This window comes from Polyodon spathula, chromosome 19, assembly GCF_017654505.1.
Source record: "Polyodon spathula isolate WHYD16114869_AA chromosome 19, ASM1765450v1, whole genome shotgun sequence".
In the NCBI taxonomy this organism is placed as follows: Eukaryota; Metazoa; Chordata; class Actinopteri; order Acipenseriformes; family Polyodontidae; genus Polyodon; species Polyodon spathula.
In genome coordinates, this window is record NC_054552.1 from 19,642,892 (window position 1) to 19,657,922 (window position 15,031).

The 15,031-nt window shown below is 49.5% G+C and overlaps 1 protein-coding gene across 1 annotated transcript in view; it reads left to right on the plus strand.

The window, feature by feature from the left end:
* The window catches only part of LOC121294518 (leucine-rich repeat-containing protein 49-like), a 115,146-nt gene that overhangs the window by 45,172 nt on the left and 54,943 nt on the right, over positions 1 to 15,031 (plus strand). Inside the window, exon 5 of the mRNA XM_041218313.1 lies at positions 1,027 to 1,131. Coding sequence (XP_041074247.1) covers positions 1,027 to 1,131 — 105 coding nt within the window. The remainder of the gene's footprint in view (positions 1 to 1,026; positions 1,132 to 15,031) is intronic.

Below are 15,031 nucleotides of genomic sequence, written 5' to 3' on the forward strand. Positions count from 1 at the left end.
TGGTGTTGCAGTCGCCCAGAGCCACCTCCAATGGATATTTTTAAACTGACGCACACTCGGTCAAGACCTGCCCACCTGCTGATTTGAGGACCAGCACAGCCAAACACTTGCTGCCCTTCCCCTCAACCAAGCCTAGCAGGCAGCAAGTCTCAATCGAGCGCCCATCTGTAAATAATAATTTGATCATACAAATCAGCTCCAAAAAGACACACAATAAACCCTTTTCCACATATAAATTATAACACTAATTCCCACCTGTGCAGGGCAGTCGCCCTGCCACAATCAGTTATAACCAGTTATACCCTTCCCCATTTACAAGAATACAGAAGATTGCAGAATGGTAGATGAAGAGATTATTAAGAGATTATAGACATTCTAACACTTCCCACTTGTCTCCCTCCTTGACTATCACAAGGAGAACAATACCCGGGAACAACTTCAGCAATAATTCAATCTTGGGAATTGGCAGCCAGTGCCAGCACATATTGAGGGCTCATAATTGAGAAATACTCGCACAGTACCTGATAAACTATTCATATCAAATCCTAGAGTTTATCTGATTATAGACAATTGCAATCTGAAAAGTGCTAAAAGTTTGTGCAAAGTGAAGGCAGTTATCATGTTCCTCATGAAGAGTGCGACAGACAGACAGACGCATTCAGGGCTCAAAAGTCCACATTTTTTTTTAAATGACGAGCCTATATCATCATGCAATTCTCTTCTGGGGGCCTGGATTAGAGTCTGTATCTCTTCACAAGTGAATTTGCAGGTTTAAACCCAAATCCCAGCTTGGATGTTTCAAGTTCATCATGCCATACCTGAAGTCCAGCCTCTGTAACACCTGAATGACACACATATGTTGAATAACTGAATAACGCAAGGGGGTGTAGTATTCAAAGCCAGCACTGTGTCTAATGTGATTGGTAAAATCCTTTCTAATCTGTTGTGAAATGGTATCAGCAGCAAGAAACAGGGTTTAGTGTGTCTTTTTGACCACTCTCTTTCTCTCTTCCTTTTGCCTCACAGGAGGTTAAGTCCAGCTGGCAGTGCAGAGAGGTTACCTGGGGGGAGAGAGGGCAGCGAGAGACAACCCAGAGCCCCAAGCAGACCCAACAGCCCCCGGGATGCCAAGTAAGAGCACATGTTTAGACACTTTTATCCCCGTGAGGGATGCACTCTAGCCTAACAAACATTATCAAAGTCCTCAAAATGCATTCAGAATTCACAGGCTTGAGAAGAAGCACTGTCTAGGGCTGCTTCGCCTCATTGTGCTGCAACAGCCTCTACTGGTCAGCCGCTGGATAAGGCCAGTCAAAGACTAGTTAAGCTGCCCTCTGGGACTTAAAACATGTGCTGCTTGGGCTCTGTGTGAAAAGAGAAACGCAGCAGAAATGGAGGCTGTCCGTTAATATTCATTGTTTCAAATTGGGGAGAAAATGTAATAAATATTGTAACGACCCTGGCGACGTTGTGTTTTTCTTGTTTGTTACATCCTTTTAAGGTTCTGTGTATTGTGAGGGTACGGGGCACGCCGTTAGCGTGTGTTTGCGTGTGTGTGTGTGTGTGTGTGTGTGTGTGTGTGTGTGTGTGTGTGTGTGTGCGTGTGAGTGTGCGCGCAGTGGGTAGTTCCCCTGGAGGCTATAAGTAGGAGGGGGGGAGCCGCGAGCGAGAGAACGCGGGTGAATATCTGAGGGGAGAGAGATGGAGAACTGGTTGAGAGTGCTTATCGATGAAGCAGTGTGCGACCCCCAGTGAGGCTGCAGTGTAAGAGAGAGAGAGATACAGTCATTTATTATTTTGGCGTGAAGCCCGGTCCAAACAGGGTTTCGTTGTGTTATTAAAAAAAAAAATAAAAGTACGTGGAACCTCATCTGGTCTCCCCTGAGTCTGTCTCACCCCCATAGCACAAAACGCTACATTGGTGTTTCAGGAGAGGGATTTGTACAGCACCTGCCACGAGGGGTGAAACAGAAGCAAGAGGGAGAAGATGGCGGACGCGAGAGAGATGAGAGGAGACGAGCTGCGAGCCAGACTGGAGGAGCTGGTCGCTGAGCTGAGGGTCAGGAGCGACCCGAGCATGGGCGCTGCATGGGGAGGAGAGAACATGGAGCGAGGGAGGAGCAAGAACCCTTGGGCGAAAGAGGGTTCAAGATGGCGGAGCTAGGAGACAAACAGACTTCCCCGCAGGCTGAGGGGCACTGCGCCATCGTCATTGAGGAAGAAGGTGGTTCTTTGGCCTCCGCAAGGACGTCATTGGCCACGGAGATAGGAGGAGCGTGAGTGCGCGTCAAGGAGGAGGCAGTGTCACCATCGGACACGGCTGTCCTGCAGCAGAATGTCAACTAGGGGGTTTATTACAGCCATCTGCAGTACAACGGTAAGGCCGATTGGCAAGACTTTGTAAAGCAGTTTGAAATGATGGCAACGATAAACAACTGGACAGACAGAGAGAAAGCCAGTAATTGAATTGCTTGTTTAGAAGAAGAGGCTTTACATTGTTTAAACACTGTCAATCTAAATGGCTGTAGTAGCTATGGGACATTGGTTGCTGAACTGAGCGTGTGTCTGACAAGGGAGTATGACGTTAAGGCCCGACATGGGCCCTGTGCCGATCACGGGAGAGAGAATATGCGGTGTGGGGGGAACATGTTGCCAGGGGTGAGCCGGCAGTCAGTGAAAGCAGGCTGCTATGACGGTAGATCGCCGTGGGATGCGTACCACGTCAAATTCAGGATGGCAGCGCTCATTAATGACTGGGGGCCGACGGAGAAAGCAGGACAGTTGGCGGCTGCATTAGTGGGAGAAGCGCTGCAGGTTCTGCTGGACTTGGGCCCAGACAAGGTGTTAACCACAGCTCTCGAGCGCCGTTTTGGGAGAGTGGAGCCCGCAGTCGGGTTGTGCCTGCAGCTGGCCAACCGCACTAGAGCTCCTGGAGAGAAACTGGGCGTACTGGCTTCTGATGTCCAGCACCTGCCCCGGAGGTGGTACCCAACGTTCTCACCTGCCACCCAGGAGGAACTGGCTGTCGAGGCCTTTGTTCGCGGACTGACCCCAACCGCTCTACGTCAGCAGGTCCGGTTTGCTGCCCCAACCTCCCTAGAGCTCGCTGTGGCTCACGCCAAACGAGTCGAGGCGGTGCTCGAGGAGGAGGAGCATGACCGTGCCCCTGGGAGCGAGAGTGGTCAGCAGAAGAGGCAGCCTGACCACACGCCACCTCGAGCTCGCATGGCCCAAGCAGAAGAAGAGGAGGCCCCGTACCGCACCATTGACCCCACCTGGCCCCTGGAGCTTACCACCCTCATAAGGGCGGCGATCACCCAGCCGGCTCGGACTCCTGAGACCCCCCGCACGGCTGTGCTGGGAATGTGGACAGCCTGGCCACTTACGGCGCCACTGCCTAGCAGCAGCTGCTGCACCATCACGCCTGACACATCAACTGTAGGGAAACGCCAAGGGGCCCGCATAGACGGGATGACACGTGCCCCTAGTCCAGTCCCCTTAATCGCGGACCACCCAGCTGCAGCGGCTGCCACCAGTACAAAGCCGTGTAGCCGACAGAGCGGGGCATCACCCCCCATGGAAACAGCCGACCACAGACAGTGCCAGCCAGCTATAGTGGTAGGAAGGTCCACTGCCGGGGACTTCTGCCATGTCCCCGTCCGCATTGAGGGGGTCCCGTGCACTGCCCTCGTGGACACTGGCTCCACTGTGACTCTCATCTGCCCCGATGTGCTCCCTGCAGGGGTCCGGCTGGAGCCCACCACCATGCAGTTGCGCACTGTGACCGGAGAGCTAGTCTCCTTGCAAGGAAAGGGCAACCTTGCTATTGAAGTGGCTGGACGGACCGTGCACCACCCCATCTGGGTAGCAGCTGTACAGGACCCCTGCATACTGGGCCTGGACTTCCTGCACTACACTGGCAGACAGCTAAACCTCCGGACCGGAACACTGCACATACAGGGGAGCCCAGCTTTAGCTTTAGCCTCACCACTTGGACCGCTGGGTCGGAGTCGGGACCCCTTCGCACGACAGTTTCGGGATCTGCCGAGGACACAACGGATCGCTGCAGTGAGACGGGAGACCTCAGCACACCCCCAGGCTCCATCATGCGCCAGTCTCATCAGGGACAATACAGCGTCTCGACGGCCACCCTCTGGCCGCAACACTCGCCAGCCAACACGGCCACCCTCCGGCCGCAACGCTCGCCAGCCAACACGGCCACCCTCAGGCCGCAATGCTCGCCAGCGTGTACAGCCACCCTCCTGCAGTTCTGACATGGCCCAGGGGAATGCAGCCCTCCCCCAGAGAGCCCCGCCACCCTGCCCGGCGCCGCCAACCGCTACCCAAGGGCTGCGGGAGGATACCGCCATGCCACGCCCTACTGTCAGGAGTAATTTAGCGTCCCCAGCAATCTCCCCTCCGCCACCAGTCTCCACTGAAGACCCAGCTCTCAGCGCAGTGCACGCAGTCTGGCTTAGGAGCTGCGAAGGGCTTTGCGCAGAAGAGCGTCGCCAGCTGTGGGAACTGGTGTACGAGTATCGCCACAGTTTCGCTACCGCCTCGGATGACTTGGGGCGGACACACCTGTTGCAGCACCAGATCGAGACGGGAGCTGCCCGCCCCATTAAGCAACGCCCTCGCCGCCAACCACTCGCCCTCCAGGAAGCCACAGAGCAGGTGGTGGAGGAGATGAAGGCGGCGGGGATCATTGAGCCGTCCGACAGCCCCTGGACCTCGCTGGTAGTCATGGTGCGGAAGAAGGACAGCAAGTGGCGTTTCTGTGTCGATTACTGGCGAGTGAACAATGTGACGGAGAAGGACTCCTACCCCCTTCCCCGCATCGATGAGTGGTTACTGGCAGGTTGGGCTGGATCCCTCTGCACGGCCGAAGACTGCCTTCTCCACTGGACGGGGTCTGTGGCAGTTTACTGTGATGCCGTTCGGACTTTGCAACGCCCCCGCAATGTTCGAACGGCTCATGGAAAAGGTGCTGGCCAGAGTACCCCCATCGAAGTGCCTGGTCTACCTGGACGACCTGCTGGTCCACAGAGGGACCTTCCAGGATGCCCTGGCCTCCCTGCGTGAGGTGCTCCGGCGAGTGAGGAGAGCGGGGCTAAAACTGCACTCTGAAAAGTGCCAGCTGATGTGCCAGGAGGTCTCATTCCTCGGGCACCGAGTGTGAGCAGAGGGGATCCAGACAGAGGTGGACAAGGTCACCGCAGTGAGTGACTGGCCTATTCCCGTCAACCCCCGGCAGGTTAGAAGCTTCCTAGGGCTTGCATCCTACTACCGCAGGTTTGTGCAGGGCTTTGCCACCATTGCTTCCCCCCTGCACCACCTCCTGAGGAAAGACGAGCCCTTTGAGTGGACCCCGGCATGTACTGTGCCAGTCCCCGGTGCTGGCTCCCCCAGATGTCCGTTCTCCCTTCCTGCTGGATACGGATGCGAGCAATGAGTGGATCGGGGCTGTCTTATCCCAGCCGGGTCCGGAAGGGGAGCATGTGGTGGCGTATTTTAGCCGGTCGCTCAGCAAGGCTGAGCGCCGGTATTGCGTCACCTGATGGGAGCTGCTTGCAGTGGTGGAGGGGGTCCGCCACTTCCGCCACTATCTCTGCGGGCTCCCTTTCACCATTCGCACAGACCATGCTGCCCTGCAGTGGCTACTGATGTTCCGGGCGCCGGAGGGATAGGTCGCCCGTTGGATCGAGCAGCTCCAGGCGTTTCAGTACCGGATCCAACACCGGGCTGGTGAGAAGCACACTAATGCGGACGCACTGTCCCGTCGTCCCTGTGTCCGGGAGGGAAGCGCACATTGCAGCAGAAAGGAAGAGAGGGAAGCGGAGCTGTCCCACCGGGGGGAAGAGCAATGCCGGGTGGCAGTATCGGCTGAGAGGGTGGATTGGAGAGCCCATCAGGACAGAGACCCGGACCTCCGCCCCGTACTACAATGGCTAGAGGAGCAGCATAGGACCCCTTGGGAGGAGGTGGCCCCTTTTTCCACAACCACTCGGGGGGTCAGTGGAGTGGGTTGGCCTTGCATGACGGAGTCCTTCAGCGGCAGTGGAAGGTGCCCGCCACGGGGGAGGTGAGGTGGCAGGTGGTTGTCCCCGGGGCGATGCGCCAGGTGGTGCTAGAGGCCCATCATGGGACCCCAGGCACTGGTCATTTTGGAGTGACAAAGACCTTGCGGCAGATCTTCCAGTTGTTCTACTCGGGGCAGTGCAGGCGAGATGTGGAGGACCACTGCTGGGCTGTGACATCTGCACTGCCCGGAAAGGACCCCAGGGCCGGTCGCACGCCCCACTCCAGCAGTACCAGGTCGGGGGGCCTATGGAGAGGGTTGCCGTAGACATACTAGGCCCCTTTCCACGCTCCGAGAGGGGGAACCGGTTCGTTCTGGTGGCCCTCGATTACTTCACTAAGTGGCCAGAGGCGTACGCTTTGCCAGACCAGGAGGCGGAGATGGTCGCTGAAGTACTGCTGGAGGGGTTCTTCAGCCGGTTCGGGGTCCCTCAAGAGTTGCATTCCGACCAAGGGCACAACTTTGAGTTCCGGGTCTTTGCTGGGATGTGCCGGCGCCTGGGCATCAAGAAGACGTGGACCACCCCTCTGCACCCTCAGAGCGACGGACTGGTGGAGAGGTTCAACTGCATGCTGGCCGTGCAGCTGGCTGTCACCACCGCCACCCACCAGCGGGACTGGGACACCCACCTGCCAGTTGTGCTGTTGGCCTGCTGTCCAGGATTCCACTGCATGCACCCCTGCCCTGCTGATGCTGGGGTGTGAGCTGCGCACTCTTGTGGAGCTAGATTTTGGTCGTCCCCCAGATGCCCCCAGTGTACCCCCAGGCCCTGAGTATGCCAAGAGACTACAGGACCGACTAGAATCAGCCCACAGCTTCGCCAGGGACCAGTTGCAGGCCGCTGGGGTACGGCAGAAGCAGAACTATGACCTCCGAGTACGGGGGCATCACTTCACCGCCGGGGAGCTCGTGTGGGTCTTCAGCCCCAAGAGACAGCGGTGCTGTTGCCCCAAATTGGACAGCCACTGGCTTCGTCCTTGCCATGTCCTGGAGAGGATCGGGGACGTGGCCTACCTGGTGCAGCTATCACACAGAGGACACAAGGTAGTGCTGCACCGGGATCGGCTGGCCCCCTACCTGGGACAACACCCAGCACCATCCGACCCAGCAGCTCCTGACAGTCCTCTCCTGCCCCTTCCCGATCCACCCTGCCCTAACAGTCCTCCCACCCCCAGGGCTGAGGATTCCTCCCCCGACGGTTCAGTTTCCCTGTCCCCTGTGGCTGACAGAAGGGACGAGTGTTCTTCCCTCGGGGACGAGGGACTAAAGGGGGGGGACTGTGTAATGACCCTGGTGATGGCAGCATCCTGGACGTTGTGTTTGTCTTGTTTGTTACATCCTTTTAAGGTTAAGTGTATTGTGAGGGTACGTGGCATGCCATTAGTGTGCGTCTGCGTGAGTGTGTGTGTGTGTGTGTGTGCGCGCAGTGGTCGGTTCCTCCGGAGGCTATAAGTAGGAGGTGGAGAGCCGCGAGTGGGAGAACGTGGGTGAATGTCTGAGGGGAGAGAGATGGAGAACTGGTTGAGAGTGCTTATCGATGAAGCAGTGTGCGACCCCCAGTGAGGCTGTGGTGTAAGTTTGTTGTTGCTAGTATTGATTTTCATCTTTCTGACTGTTACTTTGGCTTGGCTTTTAACCAGCGTTCCCTCTAAGGATAAAATGTGCACATTTTTCGCAGTAACTGGCAACAACTTAAGCACTCAGTTTACTAACTTTCACAAGTTATTATCATAAATATCAACCTCAATCAAGACTCCAGCCTCTCGAGGTAAACCTATTATTTTGAGACCATTCTTGCAAAGCATTAACATAAGGATATTTGTGGCTGTGTTGCAGATGATTCTCTTATTTCCCTCTGTAAAAATGTATCTCGCATAAATGCAGAGCATGCTCGGGCACCAGCGAATCTAATGGTAAAGGGATGACGAAGCAGGCGTCTGGCGATTCTGCCTCTAGAGAGTGCTGCTCATGAACTTTTACAGTTTTTAACTCATAGTATAATTGCACACTAAAATCAGTGTAGCACATTCTTCCCGCATTATTTAAAAGTATAAATACTCTGGTAAACATAAATAAAAATCACAATACTCACACTTTGAAGGTTTTTGTTTTATTTCCCTTTTAAAAAATGACTATTTCAATCAATCTTTATTTTATATAGCCCCTTTCATAGTGGACCACCATCACAAAGCATTTTACAAGATGCAGTAACAACAAGAACATCCTTTACTATCCTTTATTTAAAATATTTTAATTTAAAATACTTTAAATAAAGAGAAATGCATAATACATAACTGTAGCAGGGCAGTAGGAAAGCCCTGCTTAAATGTATTATTTGTTTATTTTTAGAAAAGGGTCTCAAACACTGGAGCTGTGTTATTTATGTATTATTATTTATTTATTGTATTTGTTGTTATAAATGACGGCATTGCCATGTTAGTTTTGTTTTTATTTAGATGTGTTCTGGCAGAGGCCAGGGAGTAACTCGTCGTCTGCCAGAAATGATTAAAAACCTTGTGGTAATGTGTGACTGCCGGCTAGTGCATTGTTAAACTAGCCGGCAGTCACACAATTAATAAACTCATGCAGATTGTGGCCCAGGGGTAATAGAATAATTACAAACTAGTTAAACCCCTCGACCACGGTATTTAAGCCTGTAGCTCTCCCTGCTCTGGGTGGGAGTTCAAAGGCGGAGTACGAGAGAGAGAGAAAAACAAGACTTAAAGATATAGGATCAGTGAAAGCGATCACCCAGGCTGACTTGTATTTGTATTTTTGTGTTTGATTATTTTTGTTAAAACTTTTTATTTGGGCTCTGTGAGCAGTGTCTTTTTGTTTTGTTTAAATCGTATTTATTTTAGTTCTAAATAAAACGGCGCACGCCGCGTCTTTTTGGAACCGCAGTACCTGCCTGTGTTTTCACTTCCGCCTTCTGGCCTGACATCACCGCAACGCCATTTCCTGTCACAATGATATACAGAAAAAAAGCATAATACATTAAATAGTACATTAAATACAGTGGAAAGTGCATAATACGTGATAGTAACATAATACATGAAATAGTAGTAGCAACACAGCAGCTAATAACAGATATCGGGCTTAAAGAAAGCAAGAGGGGACAGGTGAGTGGGTTTGCAGCATGCATCCATATAGGTAAGAGGACATCCAGGAGAGACAGGTTGCAGAGATTTCAACATACTTCTGAAGGTGGTCAAGAAGAATGCCATGATCTGTGGTGTCAAAAGCAGCTGTTAGATCAAGGAGGACAAGCACAGAGGGAGTATCAGCATTGAGCAGGAGATCATTCACAATCCGGAGCAGAGCAATTTCACTACTGTGATGTGGCCGGAAACAAGACTGTAGAAATTCAAGCAGACTGTTGTTCATGAGATGTTTAATCAGCTGGCTTGCTATAGCCCTTTCAAGAGTTTTTGAGAGAAAAGGGAAATTGGAGATGGGATGGAAATTAGATAAGTCAGCTGGGTCAAGGGAGGGTTTTTTGAGTACCGGCATAATTTGGTGTCACAAAGACGGCCGGAATGGGTGACGTCAGACCAGAAACAGGAAATAAACAACAAGAGAGGTGGAGTTTGGTGGAGCTGAGCAAATGGTCTTGCTCAGCATTTAATGAATTAACAGACAGTAAATAAAAAGGTTTGTAACAAAACAAACAATAAAACACAGGAAACGGCACATTCGCCAAAACAAAAGAGACAAACAAAACGGACTAACACTACACAAAACACGGTAAGCAGATATTTTAACTTTACGTTATTATTTTATTATTTATTACCTCCGTCTCCAATCCCATTCTCCACTCATCGAACACACAACCCCGAGTGGGTGAAAACATGCAGCTTTTATACAGCTGTACCGAGACTCTATTGCTAATCAATCATTCAATTGGAGTCGCGGTACAACTGCACGTGAATCAATAAAGTGCAATTCCCCCTGCTCACATATTACACTATGTAACACAATTTTTGTTCCAGGGTAGTAAGTGTTATTTCCTAATTGCTTATGCCTCAAAAGTATAGAAAATGGCTATTATTCCCCACAAACAACATATGAATCCAAATTAACATGTATTTATACTAATGTAATACAAAAATGACTACAAAAGATTTAGAAGTGAGTAGTTTTTCGAGATTTACGATTATCTTTTGTAGTCATTTTTGTATTACTTTAGTATAAATACATGCTAATTTGGATTCATATGTTGTTTTTGTCTGACTTTATGTGAACGAAAAGACATACATTTGCCCGTTAGACGGCGTTATTACATTTTACTTGCACGTGAAGTGCTGTGCATTCCTCGTGCCTAAATATAAATATACATTTTAAACACCCGTGTTACACGGACCCGTTTATATCCCATGTACCAATGACTATACACCAACTTGCGGAGAGGCTGGCAACCCCAGGCAATGCGGAGCAACAGGCAACTCCAGGCGATGCGAAGAGAGGCAGGCATCCTTGGGCGATGCGAGGCAGGGATCCTTGGGCGATGCGAGACAGGCATCGTTGGGTGAAGCGAGGAATGGAGTCAGAACAAGCTGAGATGTGGGCGTTGGCCCTCTTCTCGGCCTCTGCGGCCAGGCGGTTCTTCACCGTGTTTCCCTCAGCAGCCTATGCAAGGGCTGCTGAGGACCACAGGCATCTATTCCTGGTCCCTCAGGTGCTGGGAGAGGCACCTCCTGCTCCTCTCCCCCTGATGGTGATGGAGGCAGAGGCAGCTCCAGCTCATCTCCTCGTAATGGTGGGGGAAGTGATACTAGCAGGCATTCATCCTCTGCTGGTGGGGGAAGTGATACCAGCAGACCATCATCCTCTGCTGGTGGGGGAATTGATACCAACAGACATTCATACTCTGCTGGTGGACAGGGACCCAGCAGGCATTCACCCTCTGCTGGTGGACAGGGACCCAACAGGCATTCACCCTCTGCTGGTGGTAAGGGACCCAGCAGGCATTCACCCTCTGCTGGTGGAGGTGGCGGAGGCAGAGACAGCTCCTGCTGCTCTGCTCCTGGCGGTGGAGGGGGCAGAGGCGTGTAGTCTCCTTGCGGTGGAGATGGGAGCGGAGTGTAGTCTACCCTTATTACAGGGGACTGGTGTGGCTCTCCCTCACTTGCAGGGGACTGGTGCGGCTCTCCTTCACTTGCAGGGGAAGATGATGGAGGCAGAGGAAGCACCTGCTCATCTCCTCCGGGTGGTGATGACAGGGGAAGTGATACCAGCAGGCACTCACCCTCTGCTGGTGGGGATGTGAACAGCTCCCTCTCGGGCTTTGGATCCCCGCTGTCCCCCCGTCTGGGCGCTGGACTCTCGTGGTCCCCCTGCCTGGGCGCTGGACTCTCGCGGTCCCCCCGCCTCGTCGCTGTAGACCCTGATAGCTGGGCTGCTGTTCTGTTTATAGCTGCCTCAAGGCAGCAGAGGACCAACTCCACACCTTCCTCCAGGGAGTTTGGGGTGTGTACCCTCTCGTACACCTCCCATCGCTCCCTGTCCATCAGCTACAGGACCCAGATGGCTATGAGCATGGACTGGGCCACCAGCCCAGCATTGTCCCGGATCCAGTCCCTTAGCCTGACGGCGTCTTCTGACCTTTATTTTTTATTTATTTATTTATTTTATTTAAACAAGAAATTACGGTTCCTGCTCTGGTCTGCGTCTAGGAGGCACTGGTAATCCCACGATGACACCACTTGTCACAAAGACGGCCGGAGTGGATGACTTCAGACCAGAAACAGGAAATAAACAAGAAGAGAGGTGGAGTTTGGTGGAGCTGAGCGAATGGTCTCGCTCATCATTTAATGAATTAACAGACAGTAAATAAAAGGTTTGTAACAAAACAAACAAAAAAAACACAGGACACGGCACATTACCAAAACAAAAGAGACAAACAAAATGGACTAACACTACACAAAACACGGTGAGCAGATATTTTAACTTTATGTAATTATTTTATTATTTATTACCTACATCTCCAATCCCGTTCTCCACTCACCGAACACACAACCCCGAGTGGGTGAAAACATATAGCTTTTATACAGCTGTACCGAGATTCTCTTGCTAATCAATCATTCAATTGGAGTTGCGGTACAACTGCACATGAATTAATAAAGTGCAATTCCTAGTACTCGCATATTATTACATTTTACTTGCACGTGAAGTGCTGTGCAATCCTAGTGCCTAAATACAAATATACATTTTAAACACTCGTGTTACACAGACCCATTTATATTCCGTCTACCAATGACTATGCACCAGCTTTAACACACAACACAAAATACACTCAGGGGCGGACACTTTGCCACACTTGGGCAATAAGTGCAGCAGGAAGCGAGCCATAGTCCAGGGACAGGTTGATAGTGTGCAAAATGGAGGGAGCAAGATCAGAAGCACAAAGATGAACAAGGTTAGTCGGTGGTTGGTTGTAGGATTTGGTCAGTGGTCTTAGAGAACATTGGGTTTACCATGTCCCATAGTTAGGATTTCAGAGAAGTACTTCAGAACTCATCTCGAGCGTTTGGAAACTGGTAAAAATGTAATCCGCACATTAGTCAAAAATACACATTTAAGTGTATAGCAATTAAAGAAAACATACCATGTCCAAGTTTATTGTGACCACTCTATGTCTCTGCTAGAACTCAACATGGTGGCTGCACCAATGAAGAAAAAAAACAATTTTTCAGTAAGACAGAGCTAAAAGAAATCTGATTATCTATATGAGGAAGGTACGTTAGTATTCTTAGTTTTGCTGAAATTTCCGTGATCATGTACGAGTCAGTAATATTAACTATAATAATGCCAGTCATAAACACGTAGAGAATAAAAAAATCAAATAAGACAGCAGTCATGGGAAAGCATTGCATTCTTCCGTGCTGAAAAACTAAGACCTAACGTCCTGTGCTCAAGACAGATACTTTCCCAAAGTAAGTAAGCTAAATAAACTATGTATTTTGTTATTGTTTAGTTTATTTCTTTCCACGCTACCTGCCTTTAATGAAGCTATAATTGGCAATTTTAATTGAATTGTATTTTCTGACGATGAAGAAATGAGCTCAAAACTATTTTTCTAGCTATATAATCCTTAAAGGAAATTGATCACTTTACTGTGTAAAGGATTTAGTCACTATATTCCACACGGTTGGTTTCATAAAGACATTTTGTCTTAAACAATTGAGAGGATTAATTGTGTTTACATTAAAAGAGGCATGTGAGGCGTGTGAGTAAAAATGGATTTTCCAGACAGTGATTTACGTGTAAAAATTTAATTTTTTTTTAATATTACACGGAAAAAAGAAAAATAATAAAGAAGGATGTGAGGGAGGGAGTGCTGGAGTAATCAAAAATAAAGGAACGGAAGCCTCTTAATCCTCTCCGCGCTCTGCTTAAATCCAAAAATAAAACAAAAAGGAATAAAAACAGAAAAGAGCCAAGTTAGTAAGGCCTCCATTCGTGACACAGTCCAAACTCCCACATACTTCCCTCCAGCCTTTTTTCCCCCGCCTCTATTCCTTAGGACCAACCCCAAACACAGTAGCACGTTCCCTTTAGTATGCAAACCCCGCCCCAGTAGTCAGTGGATCACCAATCCCAAACTGACAGGTATCCTTAATTTCACTTGACTCCAGTGGCTGGAATTTACATACTAGTACTTCCGCCCCTCACCAAGGTGCCGCCCCTCAAAAACATAACTTTTGTCATGGTCACAAGACCTTGGTAAGGGAAGTCCCGAGTTGGTTTGATGCCTTCTACTGTTGGGAGGCTGAATTGCAGACCGAAACCCCTTTGACTCATCACAGGGCACTATTTAAATTACAACCAGGTAATACATAGCAGTGAACTTATTTTGGAGCAACGAGTCAGTCAACATACCTTTATCAGTGTTTCATATTTTATCGTGGTTATTATTATAATGCCAGTAATGAACCCTAAACTTAATTTGTGGAGTGTTGTATATAGGATTACTCTCACATGAAATTGCTGAACAGTTACTAAACTGTTTCATATTTTTTTTATTGTTATTGTAAATGCCAGCAATAAGCTAAACTTGTCTTTTCAAAACACCTTTATTTGTAGACTGAACTACTGTGTTAATGAAAGACTGTAAATATGATTCTCACAACTGCTGGACATTTGGTTTTCTGAACTGTTGTAATATAATTCCTAGGTTTTCCTGCTGCTTTTAATGCCAGCAATGATGTCTACAGTGGTTCTCAAAAGTATTCACCCTCCTTGGACTTTCCACATTTTATTGTGTTACAACATGGAATCAAAATTGATTTAATTAGGAGTTTTTGCCACTGATCAACACAAAGTCCATAATGTCAAAGTGAAAAATAAAATCTACAAATTGTTCTAAATTAATTACAAATACAAAACAGAAAATAATTGATTGCATAAGTATTCACCCCCTTGAGTCAATATTTGGTAGAAGCACCTTTGGCAGCAATTACAGCTATGAGCCTATTTGGATAAGTCTCTACCAGCTTTGCACATCTGGACACTACAATTTTTGCCCATTCTTCTTTGCAAAATTGCTCAAGCTCCGTCAAGTTTGATGGGGACCTTTGGTGAACAGCAATTTTCAACTCTTTCCACATATTCTCAATTGGATTGAGGTCCGGGCTTTCACTAGGCCACTCCAGGACATTGATATTTTTGTTTTTAAGCCACTCCAGTGTGGCTTTGGCTGTATGTTTGGGGTCATTGTCCTGCTGGAAGATGAATCTCCTCCAAGTCCTATGTCTCTTGCAGACTTCAGCAGGTTTTCCTCCAGGATTTCTCTGTACTTTGCTGCATACATTTTGCCTTCTATCTTCAAGAGCTTTCCAGGCCCTGATGCAGAGAAGCATCCCCATAGCATAATGCTGCCACCACCATGCTTCACGGTAGGGATGGTGTTCTCAGGATGATGTGGGGTGTTAGGCTTGCGCCAAACAT